Source organism: Canis lupus, chromosome 9, assembly GCF_011100685.1.
Source record: "Canis lupus familiaris isolate Mischka breed German Shepherd chromosome 9, alternate assembly UU_Cfam_GSD_1.0, whole genome shotgun sequence".
Taxonomy (NCBI): domain Eukaryota; kingdom Metazoa; phylum Chordata; class Mammalia; order Carnivora; family Canidae; genus Canis; species Canis lupus.
In genome coordinates, this window is record NC_049230.1 from 53,894,187 (window position 1) to 53,908,190 (window position 14,004).

General features: G+C 43.1%; 3 protein-coding genes and 1 pseudogene across 6 annotated transcripts in view; 2 read left to right on the forward strand and 2 right to left on the reverse strand.

Moving 5' to 3' along the window:
- The window catches only part of GPR107 (G protein-coupled receptor 107), an 81,754-nt gene extending 75,854 nt beyond the window's left edge, over positions 1-5,900 (reverse strand). For 2 of the 4 annotated variants that reach the window (XM_038549059.1, XM_038549058.1), the window contains exon 1: positions 5,584-5,900. In XM_038549059.1, the coding sequence (XP_038404987.1) occupies positions 5,584-5,724 (141 nt within the window). In that variant the 5' untranslated portion in view covers positions 5,725-5,900. The remainder of the gene's footprint in view (positions 1-5,583) is intronic. The other 2 variants (XM_038549062.1, XM_038549060.1) reach the window with 2 other exon arrangements.
- Positions 3,283-4,219, forward strand: LOC119876667 (U2 small nuclear ribonucleoprotein B''). Its single transcript, XM_038549063.1, has one exon. It carries the CDS (start codon positions 3,338-3,340, stop codon positions 4,013-4,015), a length of 678 nt encoding a protein of 225 aa, XP_038404991.1. The 5' UTR covers positions 3,283-3,337; the 3' UTR covers positions 4,016-4,219.
- The window catches only part of FNBP1 (formin binding protein 1), a 152,642-nt gene continuing 144,448 nt past the window's right edge, over positions 5,811-14,004 (forward strand). Inside the window, exons 1-2 of the mRNA XM_038549043.1 lie at positions 5,811-6,364; positions 8,821-8,973. Of these exons, the coding sequence (XP_038404971.1) occupies positions 8,962-8,973 (12 nt within the window). The 5' untranslated portion in view covers positions 5,811-6,364; positions 8,821-8,961. The remainder of the gene's footprint in view (positions 6,365-8,820; positions 8,974-14,004) is intronic.
- Positions 12,280-13,885, reverse strand: LOC491295 (annotated as a pseudogene).

Below are 14,004 nucleotides of genomic sequence, written 5' to 3' on the forward strand. Positions count from 1 at the left end.
ATCCTGGAGACCTGGGATCGAGTCCCACGTCTGGCTCCCTGCATGGAGCCTGCTTCTCCCTCTGCCTGTCTCTACCTCTCTCTGTGTCTCTTATGAATAAATAAATAAAATCTTTAAAAAATACTAATAAGGGCTGCCCGGGTGGCTCAGCAGTTTAGCGCCACCTTCAGCCCAGGGCCTGATCCTGGAGATCCCTGCATGGAGCCTGCTTCTCCCTCTGCCTGTGTCTCTGCCTCTGTGTGTGTGTGTCTCTCATGAATAAATAAATATAATCTTTAAAAATAATAATAATAATAAATTAAAATAAAATAATATAAAATAAAATAAAATAAAATAAAATAAAATAAAATAACATCAGTGGGGTGCCTGGTTGGCTCAGTCGGTTGAATGGGTCTTCATTTCAGCTTTTTAGGTTATGATCTCAGAGTTGTGAGATTAAGCCCTGCATGGGGCTCCACGCTGGGTGTGGAGCGTGTTTAGGATTCTCTCTTTCCCTCTCTCCCTCTGCACTTTCCCACCCCACTCATGCAAGCACTCCCTCTCTCCAAAAAAAAAAAAAAAAAAAAAAAAGTAGAACAACATCAGTGATCATTTAAACACACCATTTATTCAAAGTTAGGAATCAGAAAATAAACAGTGATTAAATGAATGGAAACCACCCATCATCCAGAAAAAGCTTTGTTACATTCCATATTTTAAGTTTCTGAAGTCATTAAGTATTAAGATACTGAGAAAAACTCCCATCAACAGAGGGAAGTCTATACTCAGAATATGGAGGGCCATATCTGTTTTCTTTGCTGGTCTGAAACCTCCATGCCTGCATGGCATCTGGGTAGGGATCATAACTAATATAAACTATCTATTTTTCCTGAGCATATGAGTGTCTAAGAAATAATACTTGTTTCTACTTTACACACTTTTCCTTTGTCTCATGTGTCATATTTGAGAAACATAACAAAATCTACTGTAAGATAAAACATATAACTTTAATCAAGACAGTGCTATACTTTGACAGCAAACAGCACAATTAAGGATCAAATGCCTAATTGCTATGATCTGAATGTTTGTGTTCCCCCAAAATTCATGTTGAAATCCTAATCCCCAAAGATGATGATATTAGGAGGTAGGGATCTCTGGGAGGTACTTATGTCATAAGGCCTGAGCCTTCATGAATGGAATTAGTGCTCTTGTAACGAAGACCCCTTCGTTACAGAGATCTTTCACCACAACTACCATAAGGGCACAGCAAGTAGACACCAGCTATGAACCACAAATAGGGCCCTCCACAAAGTCAGCACCTTGATCTTGGACTTCTCAGCCTCTAGAAGTCTGAGAAATAAATTTATGCTGTTTATTAGCTGCCCAATCTGTGGTATTCTGTTGTAGCAGCTTGGAAAGGCTAAAGACACTAACAAACAGAGATGTAAGCATTGGACATCAACAGGACAAACTCGACAAAAAGAAAGACGATCAGCACACCTCTCAATGGAGGAACACCGCACTAACTATGAAGTGGTCTTGCCGAAAGAATCAATTCTGAACATGATCAAGCCTCTGGATCCAATTAACAATTAAAGGACAGACAAACAGGCTAAACTAGAGAATACATGTCTACACAAAAACACACATGTGAATGTTTGTAGCAGTATTATTCACAATGGACAAAAAATGAAAAAACTCAAATGTCATCAACTGGTGAATCAAGAAAAGATGTGGTCTATCCATACAATGGAATAATATTCAACCATAAAAAAGGAATGAATTATGAAGACATGGTACACATGGATGAACCTCAAAAATTTAAGTAAAAGCTATAGACAAAAGACCTTATATTGTGTGATTCCATTTATATGAAATATCCAGAAAGGGCAATCTATAGAGTCAGAAAGGAGATTGGGGGATCCCTGGGTGGCGCAGCGGTTTAGCGCCTGCCTTTGGCCCAGGGCGCGATCCTGGAGATCCGGGATCGAATCCCACGTCGGGCTCCCGGTGCATGGAGCCTGCTTCTCTCTCTCTCTGTGTGTGTGTGTGACTATCATAAATAAATTAAAAAAAAAAAAATTATGTCCTACATGGAAATCTCCAGTGAGGACTCTGAAAAAAAAAAAAAAAAAAAAAAAAAGAAGGAGATTGATTACAGGTTGCCTGAGGCTGGGGAAGGGAATGGGAATTAACTGCAAATCAGCACAAGGGATCTTTTGGTGGTGATGAAAATGTTCTATGGCTGGATTGTGGTGATAGTTGCACAACTCAGCAAATTTACTAACAATCACTGAGCTGTATACTTAAAAAGGATTTATTTTATGAAATGTAAACTGTACCTCAGTAAGGTAGTCTTAAAAAGGTATGGAATGGTTGTGAGTTCAAGCTCCAAGTTGGGCTTGATGCTGGGCATGGGGCCTACTTAAAAAAAAAAAAAAAAAAAAAAGGAATTTGAGAAAATTGGGAAAACCAGAAGAATGATGAGAAGTATAGTATGGGGGAGTGTCTAACTGGTTCAATCAGTAGAGTGTGCGACACAACTCTTGATTTTTGGGGTCGTGAGTTCAAGCCCCACGTGCGGAGAGATTAAAAAAGAAAGAAAAGTGTAGTATGGAACAAGAAGAGTGAATAAAAAAAACGAAAAGATTCACTTTTATTTATAAAAAACAAAGAATGTGAAGACAGAAGTACTGTATGTGGGGATGGTGCAGAACCAGCCCCTGGTTAATAAAGGTTATTCAGGCTGGGTGACAGGTACATGGGAGTTCATTCTGTCTACTACTGGTATCTGTTTGAAATTCTCCATGATAAAAAGGTTTTAAACAGATCTACACATATTTATGGTACTTAGTGACTTCTTCATGTTACTTCTGTCAGTCTAGGTGTACAATCTGATCAAGTCTCCTATTTCTCCCAGTCTCCAGCAAAACACAACAATCTAATGTTGCTGCTCTGATAGGCTCCCTTCGGGTGATTTGTTTCCTTAGGGAAGAAGTCAGAATATTTATTAAATGAGAAAAGAAAGCACTACGGTATTATTTTGCAATGACTACCACAATACTTATGAAACATGTACACAGATGAAAAACATTAAGTAATTTAGCACAACAGGAAGAAATCGATTACCAGAACTACACCAAGTAGTTTGCTTCTGCCACTGAGGTTCGCATATGTTTTCATCTCTACCAACACTATCAGTATTTACCCAATGATGCTAACATTTTAATTCTAGAAATATACAAAGAGCATTGGACTGGGAACCAAGGGACATGGTCCAGTGTGTTCAATTACTAGCTTCAGGGTTCGCCCGGGACCGGCGCAGGCCTCCGGCAATTTGAACAGTTTAACTGCAAACATGGATATCAGACCAAATCATACAATTTACATTAACAATATGAATGACAAAATTAAAAAAGAAGAATTGAAGAGATCCCTATACGCCCTGTTTTCTCAGTTTGGCCATGTGGTAGATATTGTAGCTTTAAAGACCATGAAGATGAGGGGGCAAGCCTTTGTTATTTTTAAGGAACTGGGCTCATCCACAAATGCCTTGAGACAGTTACAAGGATTTCCATTTTATGGCAAACCAATGCGAATCCAGTATGCAAAAACAGATTCGGATATAATATCTAAAATGCGTGGCACTTTTGCTGACAAAGAAAAGAAGAAGGAAAAGAAAAAAGCAAAAACTGTGGAACAGACTGCAACCACTGCAAGCAAAAAGCCTGGTCAGGGAACACCAAATGCAGCAAATACCCAAGGAAATTCAACACCAAATCCTCAGGTCCCTGATTACCCTCCAAACTATATTTTATTCCTCAACAATTTACCAGAAGAGACTAATGAGATGATGTTGTCTATGCTGTTTAATCAGTTTCCGGGCTTCAAAGAAGTACGTTTGGTACCCGGAAGGCATGACATTGCTTTTGTTGAATTTGAAAATGATGGACAGGCTGGAGCTGCCAGGGATGCTTTACAGGGATTTAAAATCACACCGTCCCATGCCATGAAGATCACATATGCCAAAAAATAACATATGGCATAGTTGTCTTTAAAGGACTTGGTGTTATTTAAAGTGTTTGTCTTGATAACATTTGGTCAGGCCATTTTAATAGTTGGGATGTGGGTGAGTGAAAGAAATTCTTGTGAATTTTAAAAAATAACTTAGTTTTTGTTTAGCCTTATTGAGCTATGAAATATGAAGGCCTCAATTTTGTACAATAAACTTTTATTCGTATTCTATAAAAAAAAAAAAAAAAAAAAAAATTACTAGCTTCATCTCTAATTTATAACCTGTATGAACTCAGTTAACACTACTTAATCTAAGGATCCCAACCTATAAAATGAAAGCACTCTGAAGATCTGGAGTTCTTAAGTTGGACGAGGACCTAGGGATAAACTTCAGCAGGATCAAAAAGTCCCAGAAATTCCACAAGAATGCTTTGTCTACATTTCTACCTGCACTTCTCTGGGGAGAGGTTCTATAGATCTGGGGTCGTGAGTTCAAGCCCCACGTGCGGAGAATCTATAGACAGATTCTCAAAAGGAGCCATTTACTTAAGAATCATTTTAATTAGGATAATTTTTACTTATAAACAACAAAAGCTGATAACCAAAGGTTGGTGCATGGGTCTGGCCAGGCTTTTTAATTTGCATTTTATATTCTTTAAACTCTACCTTCACAAAATACAACACTTTGTGGTCTGTTAATGTGTTTTAATAAGACGAACTTCCTATAATCCCGCAACTTCTTAGAAAATTGTACATTATGAAAAACATGTAGAGGGCTTTGGGTCCTAACGACTTATGTTTCTACTCCCCCAAATATATTAACCTGATGAACTGTCTGGAGGCACGTTCTAGCCTCAGACGACTGTTAGCTGTGAGTTATAAAGTAAGATCCAAGGGGTCATTCGAGGCCTATCATAAATCTCTTCCCTAAACAGACAATGACAGGAACGAGGGAGAAAAGGGCAGGCCCTCTAATTAGAAACACATTTTTGATGCAGGTTTTAAATTCTCGGTCGTGTATTTCAAGCAATATCTGAAATTCCTTAAAAAAAAAAAAAAAAAAAAAAAGACAAGACTTGAGATTCCTTCTGAAGATTCCCACTTTCATCGGTCCAGACAGCGCACTAAGCCGAACCAGGAAACTGAGGCTGAGGTTTCGCGTACCTTCGAGGGGCACAAGAGGGTGGAAGAGTGGACACCGTGGACAAGTGAAGTGGGGGATAAGAGTTAGAGGTGCAGAGGGAAGAGCTGGAGGCTCTCTGCTAGGAACCGAGGGAAGCCAGCAGGGACTCCAAGCGCCCCCCCCCCCGCCCCCAACCCTTGAGGTTAAGGCCGCTGTGCAGCCCCCTCCCCTCTGAGCTCGGCTCCAGTCTTCCTGCCCCTTCCAGGCGGCCCGAGGACCCGGACATTTCCACAGTTCCCAAAACCCCGCTCACAGAGAGAGGCCGCGCCGGGGGCTAGGCGGGCTGGGGGCAACCGCTCAGAGACCCACCACCGTGGGGCAAAGTTGTCCTCAGCCCGGGAAAGCGGCCTCGGCCTCCGCCCCGCGCCCGGCCCTGCCCGGTCCTGCCTAGCCCTGGCCGGCCCTACCTTGAGCGCCAGGTGGTGGACGCGGCCCAAGCCAGGCTGGGCCAGCAGCTGCAGTAGCCCCAGTAGCGGGAGCAGCTGGAGGCCGGCGGCCAGCGAAGGACGGCGGGAGCCCGAAGGCCCGACCGGCGCCGGGACGGCCATATTTGTTCCAGCATCACCAGCCGCTTCCTCTCCCGCCCACTTCCGGGGGCAAAGGGCGGCGGCTCCCGGAAGTGCCTGGAAGAGGAGGTCAGCGGCGGGCAGCGTGGGGCCTGCGGTGCTTCTGGGGCCTGAGGCCGGGAAAGTTGCCGAGGGGCCGAGAGCGGCCACCTTGGGCCGTTCAGTTTAGCCTCTCCGGTGCAGCCTTTTGGTGTGGCCGGAAGAGGTGGAGCCTCGCCGGGGTAGGGGGTTGAGAAATCTGTGGCGGTTGCCATGGCGACAGTCGCGGGCCCCGACACCCTCCATCCCCCCCACCCCCCCACCCCTCGCCGCTACCCTCGCGGGGCCTCACATCCGCCGGGAGGAGTTTTGCAAGCGACCGCGGAGAGATCTGGGGTTTCTGCGGGAGGGAAGTCTTGCGCTGCGGCTACAGCACCGTGCCCGGCGGATGAGCCGACTGGTTTCAAGAGCGGCCTTAAGTCGGCGGAAAATACCGAGTTCCTGGCTTGTCATAGGTCCCTTGGTTTTGTTGAGGCCCCCACACTAAAATGTCAGACGACATGGTTGCAGGAATAGGATTTATTCGAGTCCTTTTGCGTGCATTGTTGTATTTGATCCTTGGAACAATCTGGTGAGGTAGGAGGTAGGTATGATCGTTATGCCCACTTTACAGGTAAGCAAACTGAGGCTCTGAGAACTTAAGTCGTTTGTTCCAGGCTGACAGTCACAAGGAAACGTTTAAAGACTGTTATATTGCCTCATGCTGTTTCGTGCAACCTCAAGAATCTGAGTCTTAACGTTTTTCTCTTAATTCCGCGTGGAAACTTTTTGCTTCTGATCTATGGGATTTTTTTTTTTTTTTAAGGATTTTATTTAATCATGAGAGACACAGAGAGAGAGGCAAGGTCCCAGTGCGGGACTCGATTCCAGGACCCCGGGATCACGCCCTGAGCCGAAGGCAAGTCAACCACTGAGCCACCAAAGCGTCCCTAATCTGGAGGGATTTATGGGGAGATCTTCAATAGTGAATTAAATAGTTGGTTCCCTCCTCTCACCATTTTTTGCCAAGAAGTCATAAAAGAACATGCTTATGAAAATTGCTGATAGATTCGCCAAGTTCATTTAATTTTTACTTTTTTTTTTAAGATTTTTATTTATTCATGAGAAACAGAGAGAGAGGCAGAGACACAGGCAGAGGGAGAAGCAGGCTCCATGCAGGGAGCCTGATGTGGGACTCGGTCCCGGGTCCCCAGGATCCCACCCTGGGCAGAAGGCGGAGCTAAACCGCTGAGCCACGGGGCTGCCCCTTATTTAGTTTTTAGATTCTGTTTTAGCTTGCCATACAAGTAATGCATGCAGTCTGCCTGAAATCGTTTAAGTAAAAGAGAAAGTAAAAACCACTAGTGTATTTTATGACAGAAAAGGATTCTTAACGTTTTAATTGGAACTAGGAACTGAAATTAACATGATATATTTTAATAGCCCTAACGGGCTGCACTCAGGTTTAAAAAAATCAGTTGAGAAAATACAGAGTAGGAGAAGGATGGATGAAGGATTCGGGGAAACGGAAGGTCCTAGATTTATTATTATTTTTTTAGCTGTGTGCAATTTTGGTAAAATCATGAATCTCTGAATTCCTCCCTTGAATAAAAAACCGGTACAAATTCTGACACACCCTCCCTAAGGACGAAAGTAGGGCACTAAGGTGGAGGCAGGAAGTTAGAGGCATTGTACTGGTGGGTGAAGCATATCTCTTTTTTTTCTCCAACCTCTGATCTTCAGCCGTCTATTACAAATATGTAATCTTATATCTTTGAACAGAATTTTTATCTGATCTTACGCCCCCATTTTACAGATAAAGAAATTGAGAACTAGAAACTATATTTTAAGAATCCATAAAGGGAGATGATATTAGTTAAGTTTATTTAGTGAGTGATTAAATTTGCCAACTCTTCTGCTCAGTACTTCACATATACTTATCTCATTTAAGGCCACAAAATCCTTATAAGGTATATATTTTTATTCCTTTTTCAAAGGATGAGACTGAAAAAAAAATAAAAATAAAGGATGAGACTGGGTTAAATTACTTCATTCAAAGACCTCTGCTCATTTATAAATGACCCAGATGGAATTCTCATTCAGGCCACAACCCCAAAGCCCAGAACTTAATCTCTGTCCTGCATTGTAAAAAATCATTTGCATATTAGGCATGAAGGGTCCTTGGATAATCAACAGATCCATCTAGGTGTTTAACAAATTTGAAAACAAATCCGAGGACCTCAAATGACTTGCTCATGATCATACAACTAGTTGATAATTTTCTGCAAGTACCTTTAGAACCAGGACTAGAGGGGATCCCTGGGTGGCTCAGCGGTTTGGCGCCTGCCTTTGGACCAGGGCGCGATCCTCGAGTCCGGGGATCGAGTCCCGCATCGGGCTCCAGGCATGGAGCCTGCTTCTCCCTCTGTGTCTCTGCTCGCTCTCTCTCTCTGTGTCTATCATAAATAAATAAGAAACAACAAAAACAAAAAAGAAAACAAAAATAGTATCAAAAAGTGAAAAAAAAAAAAAAGAAAAAAAAGAACCAGGACTAGAACCTCCTCTGCTTCAGACATGGGTCTGCGCTTCTTGCAGTATACATACATGGTTATCTAATTCTTATCATTTTAATCTTTCAAAAAAATAGAAGCCCAGAGGCACCTGGGTGGCTCAGTCAGTTAGGCATCTGCCTTTGGCTCAGGTCATGATCCTGGGGTCCTGGAATGGAGTCCTGTTCAGCAGGGAGTCTGCTTTCCCTCTGCCCTCTGCTCCTGTGTTCTTTCTCTAGCTCTCTTGCTCACTCTCTCTCAAATAAATTAAAAAAAAAATTTTTTTTAAAGCCCAGAATATAAGTAACTAGTGTGTTATCAAATGCTAGAAAAATTTTCAGAAGGCATTTTAAAACTCTGCATTGTGAGAGAACACAGTAGGAATATAAAATAAGTGATACTTTCCTTTTGGTATCAAGAGGATATTTCAAAGACAACTGATTCTCATTTCGGTGTGAAACTAGTTGTTCAAAGAAAAGGTGGGTTTTTAAAAAGATTTTATTTATTTCAGAGAACGCGAGTGAGAGAGCATAAGCAGTGGAGAGGGAGAAGTAGGCTGCCCACGGAGCAGGGAGCCTGATGCGGGGCTCAATCCCAAGACCCTGGGATCATGACCTGAGCCAAAGGCAGCCACCCCTGAGCACCACCCCCCATGCTTGAAAAGGTAATTTTTAATTACAGTTTCATTTTTAAAGACAGTCTGCAATGCTTTAGAGTATTTCTGTTCTTTACTTTTTAAAGCAGGGTACCATTTCTGAGACTCTCTGGTTTTAAATTTGAATATACCAATAGGCTTCTAAAAGTAGAACGATTGGGAAGAGTCTTAATTTCATAAAGTGATTTAATACTCATGAAACATTTAAATAGTTTATAAAATAGATAGCTTTTGTCTTTTAGTTTCTGGAAAACAATTTTACAAGGGATTAAAATTGGGTTCTTATTCTTTGCTTCTTTTCCCTTGGGAATTCTATGTGACCTTCACAGGGTCACATACCAATAGTATCTGTCCAGAAGTTTATAAGGAATAGCTTCCTTCAGGTATTTGAGAGCCATATTGTACCCGTCATTAGTTTGAAATTGAGAGAATTAGGAAAGGGAACGCTAATTACAAAATGTTTTTAGACAGTTACCTTTCAAATTCAGTGCAAACTACCTTGGCAATTATATTTAGGCACATAATTTCAGAGTTTCAAGAAAAGATTATTTGCATAATCATGATGCTGTAACTGGAAACAGACATGTTGAGTAACAGAACAAGTTATGCCTGCTCCTCCCTGGCACCATTTTCAAAGGGACATTAAACTTTAAGGTATCAACAGAAAAAGCCTGGAGGGGCTGGAAAGACTCATCTCCTAAACTTGACTTTTAACCTCGCTCTTAGTCAAGTCTATATTGTTTTTTTTTTTTTTTCCATTTCCTCTAACTTTGCAGGATCCATTAAAGTTTACCATTAATAGCTGAATTTATTTATTTATTTTTAAGATTTTATTTATTTATTCATGAGAGATACAAAGAGAGAGGCAGAGACACAGGCAGAGGGAGAAGCAGGCTCCATGCAGGGAGCCTGATGTGGGACTCAATCCTGGGACTCCAGAATCACGCCCTGAGCCGAAGGCAGATGCTCAACTGCTGAGCCACCCAGGCATCCCAATAGCTGAATTTATAGTTTGAACCTAGTACTGTTTGATAAATTTGGTATTAGTTTAAATTAAATTTAATTTAAAATTCCGGAAACCTTATGGAAATTAGTGGGTTAATATTCTCTGGTTGTAATAAGATATACTTGGCGTTTGTTTGTTTTGTTTTGTTTTAAATATTTTATTTATTTGAGGTAGAGGGGAGAGCATAGAGGGAGAGTGAGAGGGTGAAGCAGACTCTCTGCTGGGCAGAGAGCCCAATGCAGGACTCAATCCCGGAACTCCGAGATCATTACCTGAGCTGAAGGCAGACGCTTAACTGCTCAACCGATGGAGCCACCCAGGTGCCCTTGCCATTCATTTTTATCAAAAGAGTTGATATTTCAAACCAAGACCTCTATAAACACAGTGTGAAAAACCAGAGATGAAATTGGCAACTGGCGATACATTCAGAAGTCAAATGTCACTTTCATTCTTTGACTTGAAATATCATTTCGTGGGATGCCTGGGTGGCTCAGCAGATGAGCGTCTGCCTTTGGCTCAGGGCATGATCCTGTAGTCCCAGGATTAAGTCCCACATCTGGCTCCCTGCTTGGAGCCTGCTTCTCCCTCTGCCTATGTCTCTGCCTGTCTCTCTGTCTCTTATGAATAAATAAATAAAATCTAAAAAAAAAAAAAGAAAAAGAAATGTCACTTCTTGGGGCATGGGAAGCCAACCAAGTCTTGCAGGGAGTCATCTTCTTGGAAAAAGTAGGCTCTGGCATGTCTTAAATCCCATGGTTTGGAAAAAACCGTGAAGTTCACTTCTCAATTTAGTGGCACGGTATATAACTTGCTCAGCCACAGGACACCTGGTTTTTTCCTGGTTTCATGCACAGCTTCGTAGATCTTCAGGGGAATTCCACCATCAGATACAAAAATTGGTTGCAGTTTTAAGATTCTACTCACCATAGAGTTGCTACTTTTATCCCACTCCAACTTTTTACACTTGACTGCCTTCTTGGGTCCTTAGTGAGAAGTCTGAATGCTAAACAAATGAAGAATTTTAAGGTAGAAACTAATGGAAGCTATTTTAAAGGGGAAGAAAAAAATCCTGGGAAGTTTGTTATGAATAGTTACTCAGCAATAGACAACCAATCAATTGTAGTTCAGGCAAGCCGCTTTGCTGCATCAGAAGTGCTTAAAAGATTGCTTTCTTGATACAAGTAAAAATCCTCTAGAAAACAAGAGGAAAAGAAGAGGAACCAATATTGGTGTATTGGTGCTCTTACGTGCTAAGCATTTTACACATATTCTTTAATCCTCAAAGTGCAACTACAAGTCTTCGTGACTTTGAAGTAAGTAGCATTATTTCCATTTCTTAGAGCTCTTCTGTACAGGGTTTTCCCAATCTGGCTATCACCAAAGCCTGTGCGCACTGCCAGCGCTCTCACTCAGCCTCAGAACAATCTACAAGGTACCTGTTTCACCAGTGAGGAACCTGAAGCTCAGTTTAAGTTAACATGCAAAGGTCATACACACATCTAATAAGTGTGGGACACTAAAATTCCAATTTAGCAATTACAAAACTGATCTCCTGTAAAATGGATGAGATGAAGATAGAAATATCTATATATCAAAGGCCCTGAGTGAGATGTTTATTATTTGCTAGCAGTGTTAGAATCGTCAAAAAGCCCTAGTAGAATTCTTGGCCTCTAACTACATAGCAACCTGTACAGAGTCTCTAATAAGGTCCACATGGTCAGACATTTTGGTGTAAAACTATATAGTCACCCACAGATCATAATTTTGTAAATCATTGTCCTTCAAATGTTCCTGAGAGGGGAATCAGGTGTGCTTAACCCAGATTGATCCTCTGTGTAATTCAAACATTTACATAGAGAAGGTTCAGAATACCCCCTATGAAAATTGAATCCTAAGTAGGTTAAGTCACAGTAATTTGTTAATTGGGAAAATTCTTTGTATTAGAATTATTGTTTTCCTATAAGAGAAACGGAAGTAGATTTAGTTCTTCCTAGAAAATACTGTGCTGTATTTGTTTTTTGTTTTGTTTTATTTTGTTTTGCTTTGCTTTTTAAAAAACCACAGCAGTCACTTTTCTTTTAGCTTTGCACTTTACAAAACCACAAGGGAGAAGTCCTTGAGGGAGAGGGAAGTAGGAGTGGGGGATAGTAAAGAAGGGAAGCCCAGTAGGGCCTCCCATGTCCTGGCTGTACAGAGCTAGGCCAAAAGACCCCAGGGAATGGCCACAGTCCTCTAGAGACTGTCACGATTTGACATTTAATAGGCAGCCACAGGCCTGAGGTTCAGGCAGCCCAGAGAAGGAAGTTGGCTTCCTACCCCTCCTTCCCCCAGGCCAGGGGAAGTCAGCTTCCAATTAGGGGTGAGGGCTACCCATCCAGCAGCTTTAGGATGCTCTCAGGCTCCTTCAGAGTCTTCCAGGCCTGGTCCTTCTCCTTCTTGGTTGGGGTCTGCTTCTTCTGCCGGGCAGCCATGATCTTCCAGAAGGCGTCCATGACCTCGTTGTCTGCCATGTGGACCCGCTGCCTCAGCTCCTGCTGGCTTACCTCCTCTTTTGCCAGCCTCATCAGGTTGTGCTTCTTGGTACGATTATGGGCACTGAGCACCTTCAGCTCGGTCTGCAGTTTGTGCAGCTTGGCAAGGACTTCATCCTTCGAGTCCTCTGCAGGGCGGTCCTCAGACTCTAGCAGGCCCCGGGCAATCAGCTCCTCCTTGATGTGCCTCTCCAGGGACTTGGTATGTGGCACGCTGAAGGGCTTGTTCTGATTACAGGGAGCGGTGCTTGCCCCATTGGCCCCTGATTCCTTCCCAGACATGTCAGGAATAGGAGAATCCTCCATAGGGGAAATGATATTTTCCTCCACCAGGGCCTGTAGGAGGTGCTGCGTCAGAGCACCAAAAGGGCACCCATCTTCAGGCTACTCATGCTGGGCCTCAGACTTCTTCAGCAGGGCATCCACATCTTTAGTGTCCAGTTCAGTCAGTGGCCCCATAAGGCCTTTCTTTTTGTCAGCCACAGCTGCTGCCCGGGCCCCATCCTTCTGTTCCTCCAGCAGGTCCTCCTGTACCCAGCATTGGGAGCAGTGCTTCCCCAGGGGTGGGATCTTGTAATGTTCAGCCTCGTCTTCTGGGGGTTTAGTAGTTCCTCTAGTATGCGTACTTCCTCACTGGTGATATCAGCACAGTAGGGCTCTACAGAGGCCCAAACCCTGTTGGGGGCATCATTCCTGGGGATCCGTGGCATGTCAATTGGGTCATCAGTGAATTCATATTCCTGGATCTTGGGCTGAAGGTTTCTGGATTTGGGATGCCGGGGACCAGGGCCCAGCCCATGTCCCACCTTTCCTTCCAGTTTCTGCTTCTTCGGCTTTCCATGTTTTGGGGGAAGCTCCAAGCTCATGGTTTCGACCCAGCTTCAGGAATCATCAATCACCTTTCTTATCCTGCCAGTCAGTGAGGATCTGGGTTTCGGCCTCAAGAACCCACAGGCACCAGCTGGCAGAGGAAAGCAGGGTCTCAAGCTCCAGCTGCAGAGTTTCCAGCTCTTCAATGCCGATGCCATCATCCTCAGAGCGGGCTAGCATAGCCGTGTAGCATGGACAGACCTTCAGGTGGTCCACAGACTTGAAGTCATGGAACTGCAAGGGGCAGTCCTTCAGTACACTCATGGTCCAGGATATGGGACCCTGTGGAACTACCCGGGATGTTCTGAGGATTATGAAAGGATGCTTGTCAAGAGCCCCGTTCAGTGTCTGGCACAGAAGTGCGCCTGTTTAATGGCTGTGCTGTATTTGTTTTATCTTTTTTTTTTTCTCCTGCAGGCTTCTCTTTATCCTGAACAGTGGTTGATTAGTTTAGTTAGTTTTTTTTTTTAAGAATTTATTTATTTATTCATAAGAGACAGAGAGAGAGAGAGAGAGAGAGAGAGGCAGAGACACAGGCAGAGGGAGAAGCATGCTCCATGCAGGGAGCCCGATGTGGGACTCCATCCTGGGTCTGCAGGGATCAGGCCCTGGACTGAAGGTGGCGCTAAACCG